This window comes from Haliotis rufescens, unplaced genomic scaffold, assembly GCF_023055435.1.
Source record: "Haliotis rufescens isolate VD_foot unplaced genomic scaffold, xgHalRufe1.0.p SCAF_7, whole genome shotgun sequence".
NCBI lineage: Eukaryota > Metazoa > Mollusca > Gastropoda > Lepetellida > Haliotidae > Haliotis > Haliotis rufescens.
Window position 1 is genome coordinate 37,189,952 of NW_025964361.1, and position 16,122 is coordinate 37,206,073.

At 41.1% G+C, this 16,122-nt stretch overlaps 1 protein-coding gene across 3 annotated transcripts; it reads left to right on the forward strand.

Annotated features, from left to right (window-relative positions):
• Window positions 1–540: 540 nt before the first annotated feature.
• On the forward strand, window positions 541–11,084 carry LOC124112942 (carbohydrate sulfotransferase 11-like). Of its 3 annotated transcripts, none has more exons than XM_046473148.2 (4): window positions 541–698; window positions 7,142–7,308; window positions 8,306–8,343; window positions 9,532–11,084. In XM_046473148.2, the coding sequence occupies exons 2-4, from the start codon at window positions 7,185–7,187 to the stop codon at window positions 10,360–10,362; spliced, it is 993 nt and encodes a 330-aa protein (XP_046329104.1). In that variant the 5' UTR covers window positions 541–698; window positions 7,142–7,184; the 3' UTR covers window positions 10,363–11,084. The 3 variants fall into 3 exon arrangements, with proteins under 3 accessions (XP_046329104.1, XP_046329106.1, XP_046329103.1); XM_046473150.2 differs by lacking the exon at window positions 541–698 and adding an exon at window positions 6,032–6,140; XM_046473147.2 differs by lacking the exon at window positions 541–698 and having other exon boundaries at window positions 6,971–7,308.
• Window positions 11,085–16,122: the final 5,038 nt, after the last annotated feature.

The following is a 16,122-nucleotide window of genomic DNA, read 5'->3' on the forward strand; positions in this document are numbered from 1 at the left end:
TAAATACAGGATTACACAGTTTCATTTTCATATTTCTAAACGAACATACCAAGATAAGATATTTGTTCTACATTGGTTATGTTTAATAGTTGTAGGAGCAAGGATGCAAGGAACATGGTTTAATATATAGATATCTTTTTTATTTTCTGTCAGATATATTTATTACCGTGGCACCTTCCAGTTTCAATTGTTAGAAAGCCTAACAAAATATGTTCATTTTCTTTACATGAGTAACAAATGGAATCTGCAACAGACACCGGGTGCTTGAATCAACACGTCAACATGATGCTGGATAAACAGTGAACAGTACACCTGCCAAACATACAATTAACGCGGCTACAGGCAACGCAATTAACAGCTTAATTTAACATCCCTTTGAAACATGCTACCGCTTGTTTAAAACCCGTAATAATCGTCTTGACACGTGAGTTATAAATCCTGACATCAAGCAAGCGGCAATTCTTTTGAGTTCAATTTACCCTCAGGGTTAAACCACTGTAAAAACAACGCACCCTTTAAAGTCACGTGACACTGCCGTGTCCGTCCACAAAGTATTAGAGATAGCTGGTGTACGGGCCAACGTCGCTATGAATCAATAACTCGGATTTTCTTACATTCCTCGTCAACTGACGCAGTGATCTTATTCCTTCACGAATTGGATATTTTTCTGAAATTGGGCTTCATACTCCGACAATAAGGTAAGCTGCCATACGTTGAGCTTCAAAGCTACTCGTGATTATTACGTGAATTTCTGTTCTGATAATGTCGCTGCAGCAAACTTGGGTGGTTTGTGGGTAAATATACGTATTCACTTTCATGTAACTCTTTCTAAACACAGACTCTTTCAAATATTACGAACGGAACAAACCTAATGTTTGCGGTTACGGGACTGAATTAGACGTCTACGAATGCAACAACTATAGAAAATGCAGTAGGTCCTAACAGTAAAACTATAGAAGATGCAGTAGGTCCTAACAGTAAAACTATAGAAGATGCAGTAGGTCCTAACAGTAAAACTATAGAAGATGCGGTAGGTGTGTACAAAGGGTCCGAGAATTTTGCAATGTTTGGAAACTTGTACTGGTTTAATTTTACATGAAGCATCTCCCGGCCCACAGTTCAAGCCGGATATCCATTACCCGACCTTGATATACACGCGTGGTGTGAACACAGTGTCTTACTTCTAGGAGAGAACTCGTAAGAGATATCCCGTGTGATTAGTTGAGTTTATACATAATTTATTCAACGTAACTTGATAGGGATTGGTACACAGGCCTAACTGGCTTGCACAAATATGGTGCAGGAGAAAATAGCCACATGAAATATGGTCCGGTCACTGTGGAGAATATGGTCCCAAAATGTAGTGAAAATGACCAAAAACCTTGTGGAAAATGGACCCAAATTATGGAGAAAATTGACTTAAATGTTGGAGAAAAAAACCTAATACAAATGTGTAGTGATTTAGTTTATGTAATGTTTAAGTTTACTGATTGATAGGATATTCTGGAAGGTCACATGGTTTCACCCCAACCTTCCTGACGTAGTGGTCCATGGATGGCACTGCACCTCACCTCTCCAGTTTTCCTAATTTTGTTATTTTTTACCCCATACAATATAACGATTAATAATGTCAAAGGGAAGACAAGGGTAGAACGTAACAATTGTATCAACTAACTGACAAAGTTATATCTGGGGTCATTTTCTCCAGAGCAGGGCACCATTTTTTCCATAATTTTGGGGTCATTTTCGCAACAAGAATGTCTAGGGCCATTTTCTCTATCCCCAGTTTATCAATGTTTTTTCCCGTTCTGCAGTTGCGTGGATAATGTTTAGAAGCGAATGGATGTACTAAACGGATTTTCCAGAATTTAAGCTATTGTTTTATAAGGTGTGTGCAATCATAAAGGAAGGGCTTTGATCATCCATAGAATCTTATCGAATTTTGTGCTAACGAAAACCTTGTAATGTATGGACAATTGCTTCCGAAACTGCCAGCCGATGTATTGCAAAATGGAGATATTTCTTTACTTAAAAGCTGTAGAATTTCTGCACTTGTGCACAGCAGACGTAATTTAAAATTAACACATCGCTTTTCTTTTCAACAAAAAACAGTAAACGCGCTGTGGTGTGACCGGATTTCTGGGCACCACTTGATTTTCTGGTTTGTTTATATGCCACCTTCGCTGTGTGATGTCAGGCAATATACTTTTTTATGTAAATTATGTGAATGGTGGGTGTTACAAATAGGGCGGGGCATGCTTACCCTTTTCGCGAACACCTGGTTTCACTACTGATTTTCAGTGATCTATTTATATAATTATAACGCTATTTTGCCTTTCGCGCCCAATAGAATCTGTTTCATCGGATAACCAAGACAGGTTATAATCTGGTGTCGACTCGTTATGTTTACAATAAGTACAATAATACCACAACTATACTCCTTTCATCTAGAATACATTTTCCACCCGACACAGCTCTATTCACAAGCAATAATCAGGTGACACTTATTTTATTTTCATTCGGAACCCCATGGACAACCATTTGAGGAATGTGAGGCATCAATCAAAGGCATTCTGTTAACGCCAAATATGTCAGCATCATGTACCGTCGTATTTAAGACCATAAACCACCAGCAAGGCTCACTGGGGCTATACAAAGGCACTGGCATTCCACGTAGCCCAAAGGCAGTAACTGAACCCAGCATCCCTAGGTTAGAGGTCAGCTCAGGGCCCTTTCACAACACAACACAACCTGTACGGCACCACTCTCTGTATAATGATGTATAAGTATTTCATTGAAATCACATTTTTCATTAAAAACATATAAAATGACACTGGTATTTCACGTAGACCAAAGACACCCATTCAACCAGAAATGTCAGAGGACACCTCCCGACCTTTTCACAGCACAACACGATCTCTGCAACAGAATCGGTCTCAGGTGTACTCTACATATTGCTTTATATTTCATTAACATCATATGTTTTATAAAACGCCTTTGGAGGGTGAAATATGTTCAGTCTTGCAAATTGAAACATGGATATTAACATTATCCGAGTCATTGACTTTCTGAAGGATCGTTTGTCAACCATGAAACGCGATTGATGTTCTAGCAGCGATTTGTGCCATTCGGTACCATCTGTATTATGTATTATTTGTATGTGGCGAGATACAGCGGCTTTAGGTGGCCCTTGGACACAAGGCACGAGAAAAAGTTTGTAGGCACTGAACGTGTGTTCGTGGATTGTAATATCCACAGACACCAGGACCAACTCATCGTGGGTTTAAATCCCAGACACTCAATTACTGAAGATAAAAGACCATTTTGTATTGGCATGTTGAACAATCTGTGCGATAATGCTGTTGTGTGCTCGTCACTTGTGATACATATAATGTAACGTTATCTCCACCTAAACACCTTTTAAAAAGGTAATTAAAAATGAAACTAAAAATTAAAAAATATGTAGCAACACGTAGCACTCTTAATATATTTTCAACACAGATAGATTGGACCCAGTACCCCATGTTTGTCATAAGAGCAGACACCACATGAAGATCCGGGTTAGAACTCATGCTTGTCTTAAGAGGCAATTAACGAGATCGGGTGGTCAGGCTCGCTGACTTGGTTGATGCATGTCATCGTATCCCAGGTGCGAATCGATGCTCGTGTTATCAATCACTGGATTGTCTGGTCCAGACTCGATTACACACAGATCACCGCCATATAGCAGGAATATTGCAATGTGTCTCATTTGACAACGAACCAGCAAACAAAAAAGCATACTCGTCATGATTCCTGGGTCACATGTCTGACCTGTGTGTCAGGTACGCCGACGACATTGTCAACTACTACTTTGTCTACCCCGTATTTGTTTATCAAAAGTCGGCGATATTGCTCGAGTATTGCGTTTTTAAACAACCACTCAAAAATTAAATCTTCCTCAAAAACAGCGGGTGAACCATCCACCTTCCCAACACTGACATGTACGCTATGCAACATGGCGGCTATGTACACACCTCGTCTGAAGATATTGCCTGACGACGAGATGTATATGTTGTCATGTGAGGCGGTTCAAAAGGACGCCCACTACTGTAGGACCGGTCCCTGTCACACCCATCAACTTATTGTCCCTGGAGCCACGCTCACTGGGGTAACCGGGTTCTGATCTCTGTCGGTATCAAGTTGATATTTACATAGTAAACCGGCCCATTATTTTTCCGGGTATTTTTATCCAGTTAATTCGTAGCTCGGCACGTCCTAGTCTTAATGTCAACAAGAAGTGCAGCGACGTGACAGCTCGTGTTTGTAGACTGGTGGTTGGTTTGCGGTGTTTTGAGAAATATAGATGTTGGGTGATAATCTGTTGGGCACGGGTGCCCAGTTGCTATTTCCGTGCTGATTAGTGTAGGTTAGGCTCTCAAGGAACCTGTGATTGGTGGCTTGTTCCCACCTGCCTTGATGTTTCTAGGTTTGTCAGTACCATATCCGTGTTCGTGGGTTTCACCAAAGTGGTAAACGTCGAAGACCTACATCACTTCGGGCTTTCCTCCCATATCAACCTGACACGCCGTGATATAACTCCCTCACTTTATTTGTATATCTTTTCTAAACGCAACAACCATAACATGGAAACACAGAATGAATGGATTCGAATCCGACCTACCGAATGACCGGTCAGCTAACAGACAACTTGGCACCCAAGCCGACACTGTCTGTGTGATTTTATATATACTTGCACAAAGCGATCTTAGCGCTACAACTATTGTAAGCCTATATAAAGTATGGGAGTTACGATAGTCTTAGCGCTAAGATCGCTTTGTGCAAGTGGGCCCTGGACCAAGCAAACCAGTGTTTGAGAACATAAGAAACGCAGGCACTGTACAATTCTATCATCTTTGTCTCTCCTGAAGTCCCATTCACAGAAATCTACCTTCAACACAAAGTTCAGCTCATATTAGAGACGGTTGCATACCTTCAACCTATTCCCTTCATGGCAAGCACGCACCAATCTCATTAAAATCAGATCTTAGTACTCGCTACCGCCAAACACAGATCTGAGGACATCCCATTGCGAGTCATGTCAGAACGACCTTTCATCTGACCAATCAGAGCATCGCTCATCAGATCATGAAAGTGACAGTTGGAATGTGATTTTTGATCGTGCAACTTCGACAAAATACCCAGGGTATTCCGAACGACAGTTATGGGCTTTGTGTCTGTATTCATACAATCTAGACCATCTATTGGCCATTCCAGAATGTTCTTTTGTTCAGTTTTTAATTTTTTAATCGAGTGGATGTCAAAATATGTTTCGAAGCGTAGACGCCAGTTTGAAACTCGTGCCGTAAAGCTCGATTAAGCTGCCTTCTGATTGGCTATTGTCGTCTTCTTGTTAGTCATTCCATTGGTCAAAGTTCGCGAAAGATTGGTCTCACGTGACCTGTAATGGGATGTCTTCAGATCTTTGTTTAGCGGTAGCGAAAACTAAGATCTGATTTTGATGAGATTGAGCACGCTCGCAGTTCTAAATTACAGGTACTCGCAAATGGCCTGTGAAAAGTTCTTTTCTTGTCCTAATGGGGTCACATACGTCAGTGGAAAATAGCACAATAGACTTGACGATACCTAACCCCGATTTCCTCTGGATAATCGGAGTATATACCCGACGACTCCCTGCGGTAAGATCATTGTATGATGGTTACTGAAACACTCAACTGGACAGGAGCCAGCATTGCAGTGAGTCGAGGTCGTACCTGGGTTAAGGAATGTGTTATATAAGGGTCTTAGTAGGGAAGCAACTGCGAACATTAGCTTCTTTTTCATGGGAAGGTTTAATGACTGCAGTTTGGAAATTGGATATCACTACAGAGAACAACAGTGTCACGCAAGGACTAGGACAAGCTGTGTATTTACTGTCTGGTATTCGTTTCTCAGTGCACGTACTTGGGGTAATGTGGGGATACTTGGTCCTGTGTACGGTGTCACGTGGTCCCGTGTACGGTGTCACGTGATCCTGAGTACACCAAACATAAAGTAGTTGGATGAATGACCTCGTTCGGCAGTCCTGCCCTTTACTGAATACGTGTTACATGTGGTGTCTGTTCACCCAGCAGTGGATGGGTCCCCGGTAGGATGAGACGGTAATGCGACTGTTTACATTCACGCAAACAGCTTGGTTTGTATACTGATCCACGCACTGAGCCATTTCTGAATGGTCTTTTGTTCAGTTTTTAATTTTTTAATCGAGTGGATGTCAAAATATGTTTCGAAGGGTCCCCGGTAGGATGAGATGGTAATGCGGCTGTTTACCTTCACGCAAACAGCTTGGTTTGTATACTGATCCACGCACTGATCCATTGATAGAGGATATAATATTGTTGCACTTTGAGGATTTTTCTGTGTTTCGGAAATATCGTGCATTATTATTATTATTATTGTTGTTGGTGGTGTTATTATTATTAGTAGTAGTAGTAGTAGTAGTAGTAGTAGTAGTATAATTATTCACATTATTAGTATTATTCACATTATTAGTATTATTATTTTTCTTTTGTAACCCGTCACAAGAGCCAAAGATTAAAAGGACCCTGGGCGTGGGCGTGTTCCCTATCGAGAAAGTGGACCGGTACTGTGACAGTTTAGACTTGAGAACTAATTATTTTTATGTTAAATTACTTAATGAGGGTGGTTGTGTTACTTAAACACAACGATATCAACGAGAACAAATGCTACATTTACAAATTACAAACTTAATAAATAAAAAATAAACATGTAGACGAAATCAACTTAACTAAATAATATTTTATATATTCACGTCTTAGATAATTTACTGAACCAAAATATGCATTCCTACTCTCTTTAATAAATCTCATTGAAACCAACAAACGAAGGCCAGGCTAGGCCCCAAGTCCTCCCATCCGTGATGAAGGTCGGGGCATCGACCCGAAACAGAAAGCGCCAAGCTTTGCTGAGATTAACTATATATAGTCACCCGCCACCATACCTGCTGCTCTCGGTTAAATCCAATGAAGCATTCATCCCTGTTGCAAAACGAAGACAACAATCTACGTGGAAGGATGCACCCCGCCTCATGACGGGGCAAGACATGGGCAGAAAACTTGAACATGATACACGTTTGTTCCAGATGGAAGCTATGTGATGACCGACGCTGAAACTCTACTGCTCTGATGATGAGGTTCCATCCCCGTCGTGCTGTCGTAGGGACGTTGATAGGCTTGGGGTTCATCCTGAGCAGCGCCATCATATCGGTCCCCCACGACAGCGTGGCGGCCATGCACAGAGACAAGAAAGGTGAGAACGGCACGAATTGCTATAACATTCTCTACATATATTTCAGAGTAGTGAGGAGTAATGGAGTGGTTAAGCGTTCGCTCACCTTGGACGGGGTGTTAACGACTGTTGTATTTTTCTGTCAGCGCTGCTTTTCCATATCTGAAAGGAGAAGAGAAACACTTCCTTTTCTACTCAAAACAAATTATTTTGGGGACACTGTCATCACAGGTTTGTCTCAGTTTACGACCATGAAATGTCTCATCACTTCCAAGCAGATGAATTGAATTTCCGCAAATCGAGCGCTGTAATGTATGCCTGTATTTTGATATTTTATGCATAGTTAGCTGGTGTGTTGTGTTTTGAGGCTTTGTTAGACTCAGCAATATTGCAACTCTGTCACGGCGGCCGGTAGATAATGGACTCAGGGCCAATTCATTACTCGATCCATTTTTGTCGACTCTAACCATAAGATTCGTCGGGACGTGATGAACTACTTCTGTTCAGATGTAACACCACGAACATATATAACAACTCTAGATTTTAATTTGAGATTTTGTTTGGGATATAATAAGGTCATTAGATACTTCGTCATTATATTTCATCATTTTCAACATTTTATTTTTGAATTAAAAACGGATGGAGTCGAATCGATCTGAAAGTCAGCGTCTTCACCCCCTGCGCAAAGACTCATCGATGTTATATATTTTTTAATCAGAGATGAAATGGTGAAAAATTGTGTGAAGATCCAAGTACATTATTATCACCATCCAATAACTATTTCTTGTTTGTTTCATTATTAGCCACCATTCAACAAGGGTGTATATGGTGCCCGGTAGTATAGAAGTACACGAAGAAGTTGCTTTTTAAAAAGGAATACATGTTTGTTTCCTTCTAAAACAATCCAGTAATTGATCCCGATAGCCGCCTAAGACAAGTATCACGGGTCAGGAATACATGTAACATGTATTATCGGATATTTTCTTCATGAAAGGTTAACCTGTCCTTATGTTTTCAGGTCACGTGACATCTAAGCCTCCTTCTAAAACTGGTCCGGTAAGTACAAGCGTAGATAATTGCACCCATAAAGGCGTCCAACAGAATGTGTGCATCAGCACATCACAAATTCACCCCAACACTCAGTTGGAAAAAGACAAAAGTGTACATTCCTTATCTCGTTGGTTTATGACAAGAGACGCAGGTTGTTATCTACTCTATTGCACTTTCACAGAAGTAATCTCAACTGTTACACCATTATCGTCATCGCCACTTGAAATAGAAGCACAAACTTTCAACAAAGACAGCTGCATGTGTGCTAATACTTGAAAGTGAAATTATAATAAAAGTGAAAATTAGCCATTCCGCTGATCAGGAATATTACTTATGACAAAGTGCGCTTTTCAAGAATTATCCATTATCATTGATTGAGTGAGTATGGTTTTACGCCGCTTTTAGCCATATTCCAGCAATATCACGGCGGGGGACACCAGAAGTTGGCTTCCCATGTTGGGAATCGAACCCTCGTCTTCGGCGTGACGAAGATTAAGATTTGCTAGCAATAAACAAAATAATAACATATAATAAATACAGTTCATAGAGCCATTCTTATGGCCATGAGTAATGAGAGAAAATAGGTAAAAAGTAGGTAAATTTATATACATGCCATATAAATAGAGAATCTCACCCGGGTGTCTTTTGATATCAAATCCATCTGCATGAGTCGATAAAAGTTTAAAGCTCCGAGGCTTGCCAGGGAGTTTTAAACTTTTATCGACGAGTGTTGATATATTTTATATCAAAAGACACAAGCGTGAGATTCTATTTATCATCCAACATCCTTCTTCCAGTTCTTTTCAGTTTGTAGACAGGAATAAGCAGTGTCTTAAGTGTAAAAACCACTGCTAACAGCTTCAGTAGCAGAGCTATTAGTGATGTCATTTGATTGTGAGGCAATGGTAACCAATGACGTCACAATGGTCCGCAAAGCATTGTGATGCAATTTCATTGCCGCAATATCTACATCTCACCATAGCGATATCTCCTGTGGGAGCCAGTTTTGGATGATAAAATAGCATTAACTATAAACAATATGTTTCTGCACTGCAGGATCAAAAAGCAGGTTTGGGAAGTGTAATACACATAGTGTTTGAAAAGTACAATTAATTTATCATTGTCACACAAATCTAAATGTCATTAAATGTGTCATTGTCTTAAATGGTAAAACATGTCCATATAACATTGCAGGCGTCGGGACAACATCCCCGGACAAAGAGTGAATACTGCACAGATCAACCAGACGATGATAGCATAAACCCAGCAATGTTCAAACAGTTTTTGGTTGACGACAAGTACAAGATCATATACTGCCAGGTACCCAAGGCTGCGTGCACCAACTGGCGGAGGATGATGTTGATGCTGACGGGGAAGATGAACGCAACGGATCCACTCAAGTTGAGGTCTCCTCTTGTTCACGGGTTGTATGACCGTCATTTAACTCACCTAAAGGACATGACACCGGACCAGATCAGACATAGGTTGAAACATTATTATAAGTTCACGTTCACCCGTGAACCTTTTGAACGTGTCCTATCTGCCTTCAGGAACAAGTTCCAGGGCAAGAACGTCAACGAATTCTTCCAGAATCATTACGGCAAGAACATCATAAAACGATTCAGGACTAAAGGCCAAAAAGGCGTTAACTTGACGTTCTTTGAATTTGTGCAATATCTTATAGATTCTTCAAGGTCGGAGCCTTTTAATGAACACTGGGAGACGATCTCAGAGTTATGTCACCCCTGCAAAGTTCAGTATGATTTCATTGGATCCTATAGTAACATTGCTGCGGATTCCAAGTTTGTGTTGGCGAAGATTGGAGCCACCCATCTGAGTTTTCCCGACCGTTCTGTGACGTATAAGCACAGTGGAACCGAGAAGCTGCTGCACCAGTATTATCGTGACATCCCCCCTGGCCTGCTGGATCAGCTCATGGAGGTGTATTATTCCGATTTCCTCATGTTTGACTACCGAGTGCCACAAGCCTTGAGGAACCTGACTCATTGGCGCTTTGGTTTCTAGTCGACGAACATCGGTGGTTGGGGGAACTTTACGCATGGCACCACTCAAATATTGAAGGTGCAGTATTGCCCAAATACGTAACATGAATAAGCAACATCCTAGAAGTGTTTCGGCTAGTGGAGGTGTATTACGTTCTATGTTGGACACGGAACTGATACCCTATGACAACCATGGTATCTAGTTGGTAAATATCAGTGTTGACAAAACAATTACATATCTGGAATATGAAGTCTTCGGCCTTGAAACCCCATGACAACCTCGTGAACGTATTTTGGTCCATGGGGGTGATTTTGAAACCCCATGACAACCTCGTGAAAGTATTTTGGTCCATGGGGGTGATTTTGAAACCCAATGACAACCTCGTGAAAGTATTTTGGTCCATGGAAGAGATTTATTTATGTATCGAGATTCGACATTTATTGAGCTACAAAACCAAATATGTTTTTTTATTTAAAACTATGAGCCTGAATGTTATTTTATGAATAACACCTTGCAAAAATGTACTTTATTGAGTGGGGCAATGTCCTTTTTTCAACTGTCTGAAGCATAATTATTTTTTTCAAGAATTTTCGGGGACATTTTTTCCCAGGCCCCCATATCAAATGGTCAGTCCCTAATATACTGTATGATTCGGTGTGATATACAATGTGCTATTCCACTTTTATCTCAAGTGAATATAGGTGCAATAAAATATCTCAAGAATGAATAAAATGTAATGTTAAGACTTTGTCCATATTCTTCATATCGTGCTGTAACATTAAATGAGGGGAACTAAAACATTCGGTTACAGTATACAGCTGTTTCTATTAAACAAACATACAACATAGGGCAATGAACAAACAGGGGCGGGGGGAGCCGCGATACTGACTCCACGAGAATGACCGGCACATGACACTTTCAGGAAATGTCCGTAAGTGTTCTTCACACATGATTGTTTTTGTTCTTTTTTGTTTGTTTGTTTGTTGTTTAGCGCCGCACTTAGCAGTATACTGGTTATCTGACGGCGGTCTGTAAATAATAGAGGCTAGACCAGACAATCTGGTGATTGACATCATGAGCATCGATCACCACAATTAGGATACGATGGCATGCATCGACCGTGTCAGCGATCCCTTTAGTCGCCTCTTACGACGAGCATAGTCGCCTTTTACGGCATGAGTTACTGAAGACCTATTCTGCTCCGGATCTTCGCGATCCTCGAGTTGCGGACCTTGGGCAAGCCAGTAACCTATGATCGTGGGTTTGAATCCCGGTTCTCCTCGATTATGTTTCTATGTTTGTCGACACCATACCCGTGCACGTGGGTTTCACCAACGTGGTTAATGACTTAGACCTGCATCACTTCGGGCTTTCCTCGAACAAAAGCTGTCACGCTGTAATTGGAATACCGTTCATAGCGACGTTAAACCCAACTCACTCACTCATTCAATTAAACGTATATTAGACTGGTCTTCCTAAGTGGTGCGCTTTGAGACGGTCTGGGAATGATATCCAGAAATGTTTAATGAAATAACACGTTTTCTCTACGAAATGCTGATCACATTCAACTTCTGTTTACAGAACCGCCTCCGTGGTCTAGTGGTAGGGCGTCCACCCGGAGAGCGGAAGGTCCGGGGTTCGTTCCCCGGCCGCGTCATACCAAAAGACGATAAAAGATGGTACTTGTTGTTACCCTGTCTGGTGCTTGGCATTAAGGGGCTAAAACAAGGACTGGTCGGCTCGGAGTCAGTATACTGTGTCTGAGGGGTATTCATGTTAAACTGCGGCATGGTAACTCAGTGACCTAGCACTATGAATCGACATCAGTCCGGACTAGTACAAGCAGCCACACAAATACACACACGTACATGCACGTCGCTATATAAGTGCAATAATCTTTGATGCGACGTTAAACCCCATTTCACCTCTGTTTACAGGTTAAAGGACACTGATGAATACTCGTATTTCTTTCTTTCGACAAACAGAATGTGGAATAATATTCCGCTACCCCTTTATCAAAGTGCAATGCAACTTTTGGAAAAGATAATTCGGTTGCGCCCAAATGTTGTTGTTTTTGGCAAAATAAAAGTTTGAGTGATAAGGTTGTGAACAAATTTCTATTACATATCAAATTATGTCTGTACGGCAATGCATATCTCGCAATGACTGAGAACCAATGTATATTTTATGTCTCCCCCTCCTTAGATACATCAGTTGAAGTTGTTCCAGTAAATGTGTTTGCATATCTGAAAAGCAATAGCAGCCAATCACAGCCTGGAAAGATAATGGTTTCATGCAGAAATATTCATTAGCTGAAGGGAAACGAACACTACTCGTTTCAAATTGTTTCTCTGGAAACACAAGAAATTTAAAAAAAATAAACATTGAAAAATATGAAAAGGCAAAGGTTGAGCATGGGTCATTGCACATGTACGTATAGTTATGGCTGAAGTGCAGAGAAGGAATTCCAATGTAACGTATTCAGGTCACGTGTTACCTAAGGTCGTCCAGCCTCTTTGTGTGACTCGATGACTAAGTATATTTTGAAGTTCAAGAAACAAGGTGTGTCTGATAGAAGGAAAGCACAAATTCATATTCAGTGTGGCTGGGGATGAATGTATAGCAGATGGGATTAAAAAACGGCCGTAAGGTCCATTAGGTTAAGGGCCATGTTAGGACAGTCGTCTTGGTGCATACAACCGTGTCATCATTTCCCCTTCACAGACCTGGGACAACAGCCTGAAAACGTAAAGGATAAATTGGCCTTTTCATATCTATTTTTAGTTTTAAAAATGAACAACACCTCTCTGAATCCTTATCTGTCAGCGTACTCTCGTTTATCAAGGTTGGTTGGTCATGAAAGGCTCAGGAAAGTTACATTGTGATGTGATGTGATGGAATTCAAATGATACCCGAGTGCATTACAATGCAACTCCGACATCATGCTTAAGGTTGTTAAAGCGAAGTGAAGCTGCAAAATCGAGTATTACAAGTATACACATGCAAACGAATAAATTTATTTCCTCGAGCTCCGTTTCATTCAGAGTGGTTATCATATAGAAGCTCAGCTTATTTGTATGTATTGATATGGATGAGCAAGTTTGTTTATGGGTTGACCTTATTAGTATGTATTGATATGGGTGAGCACGTTTGGTTATGGGTTGACCTTATTGGTATGTATTGATATGGGTGAGCACGTTTGGTTATGGGTTGACCTTATTAGTATGTATTGATATGGGTGAGCACGTTTGGTTATGGGTTGACCTTATCGGTATGTATTGATATGGGTGAGCACGTTTGGTTATGGGTTGACCTTATTAGTATGTATTGATATGGGTGAGCACGTTTGGTTATGGGTTGACCTTATTGGTATGTATTGATATGGGTGAGCACGCTTGGTTATGGGTTGACCTTATTAGTATGTGAGGTGAGGTGAGGTGAAATTGGGTTTAACGTCGCGTCCAAGATTATTGCACTTATATAGCGAAGTGCATGAACGTTTGTGTGTTTGTGTGGCTGCTTGTACTAGTCCGGACTGATGCCGATTTATAGTGCTAGCACACTGAGATACCATGCCGCAGTTTAACATGAATACCCCACTCAGACACAGTATACTGACTCCGAGCCGACCAGGCCTTGTTTTAGCCGCTTAATGCCGAGCGCCAGACAGGGCAACAACAAGTACCATCTTTTAACGTCTTTTGGTATGACGCGGCCGGGGATCGAACCCCGGACCTTCCGCTCTCCGGGCGGACGCTCTACCACTAGACCACGGAGGCGGTCTATTAATATGTATTGATATTGGTGAGTTAGCTTGTTTATGACTTAGCATTATTAGTATGTATTGATATGGGTGAGTTAGTATGTTTATGAGTGAGTATGGTTTTACGCCGCTTTTAGCAATATTCCAGCAATATCACGGCAAGGGACACCAGAAATGGGCTTCACACATTGTACCCATGTCGGGAATCGAACCCGGGTCTTCGGCGTGACGAAGTATGTATTGATATTGGTGTGTAAGTTTACGAGTAGACCTTAGTAGTATGTATGATATGGGTGAGCGAGTGTGTTGACCTCATTAGTATGTATTGATATGGGTGAGCGAGTTTGCTTACGAGTTGACCTCATTAGTATGTATTGATATGGGTGAGTTAGTTCACGAGTTGACCTTATTAGTATGTATTGATATGGGTGAGCGAGTTGAATGTACAAATTCAGTGAGGTAGTTGGTTTTACACCACTTTGGACAGTATGCCAGTTACATCACAGTGTGTCAGCTGTATCCCCTTTAAGCCGAGGGCCACGCAGGGAACACCTGCCATCTTATAATGGCTTACCAGCAACCTTTCATGAGTGAGTTTGTTTTGTTCATCAGATGAATGTACAAGTTGAGTGAGGGTTTTGCACGGCTTTGAATTGTATTTCAGTCAAAGCTTGACATGGGAGGGAAGCCCGAAATATGTCAATGTGTGTGCATTTGTGATTGTATGATTACTTGTACTAGTCTGGACTGATCCCAGTTTTATAGCGCCAGTCCACCGAGATACCATGCCGCAGTTTTCCATGAATATCCTACAAAGACACAGCCAACGGACTCGATCACTCATTGTTTAATCCTCTATAAACATGTCAAGTACCAAGCAGGGTAACAAGTACCATCGTTTAAGGTCATTGGGTATGAGTCAGCCAGGGGCTCAAACTACCTTCTATCCCTGCAGAGGCTCTAATCACTCAGGGTGGAATGTGGGAAGAAAGCTAAGTGTGGAGGGTCATAGAGGTTTACCACACCAGCACAGCAAGTGCTAACAGCTCTTAGACACCTGGGACATCTGAGCTCCTTATGAATGTTGGTTTTTATTGATGTTCCACATATCTTGGAAGAGTATTGAATCTTGCGCTCGTGGACCCTGTTATGGTAGATCCCCAGCACTGGAGATGACTTTGCCTGAGAGGCGACTAAGTGTTCAGGATCTGGTTGATTGAGTTTTATCGTATCCTGACAGCGACTGAAATTGGTCATACTATCAACCACTGATTTGTATCGTCCAGACTCTGTTGACTGAAGCCTCCAAAACAATTCCCTCAACCCATTCAGGGCCCCTTCCACAAAGTGATCACATGTGAAAGGTATGATAAACTTTATAAAGTATGGGAGACACCACCTGTTCTTAGGTTTATGGAATGGGCCCTTGGCCTTACTCCACTAAGTTACAAGCAGACGAAACAGGTGCTGTGTAGGAGGTAGTTTATTTGCATCATTAAGTCATAATACCACTGACAAATGAACCATGATTGATGAAAAGGAACTATGAAAGGCATGATTGATAATGATTAATACTTACAGCAAAATGGTACGGCCTTGAAACTCAGACTAATATTCTGCATTTGGTTCTGTCGGATGAATGACAGAAACCTGGCATCATTTGCAAAGCAATCACAGAGTGATGCATATCATGGACATTATTACTTTGATGAAAACCTCCGGGTATTGTGCTGACAAATCAATGATCACACAATTGTGAAAATCTGGGGTTGAGAGGGTTCGTTTTTTTATATAGAGAATCTCGACCGAGTGTCTTTTGATATCAAATATAATATATCAACACGAGTTGATTAAAGTGGGAAAACTCTGAGGCGTGCCGAGGATTTTTTCTACTTGTATCAACGAGTGTTGATATATTTGATATCAAAAGACACGAGGATGAGATTTTATTTAAAATCCAACATCAATTGTCCAACTTTTTCAGTTTGTAGACAGTAATAAGCAGTGTCTTAAGTGTA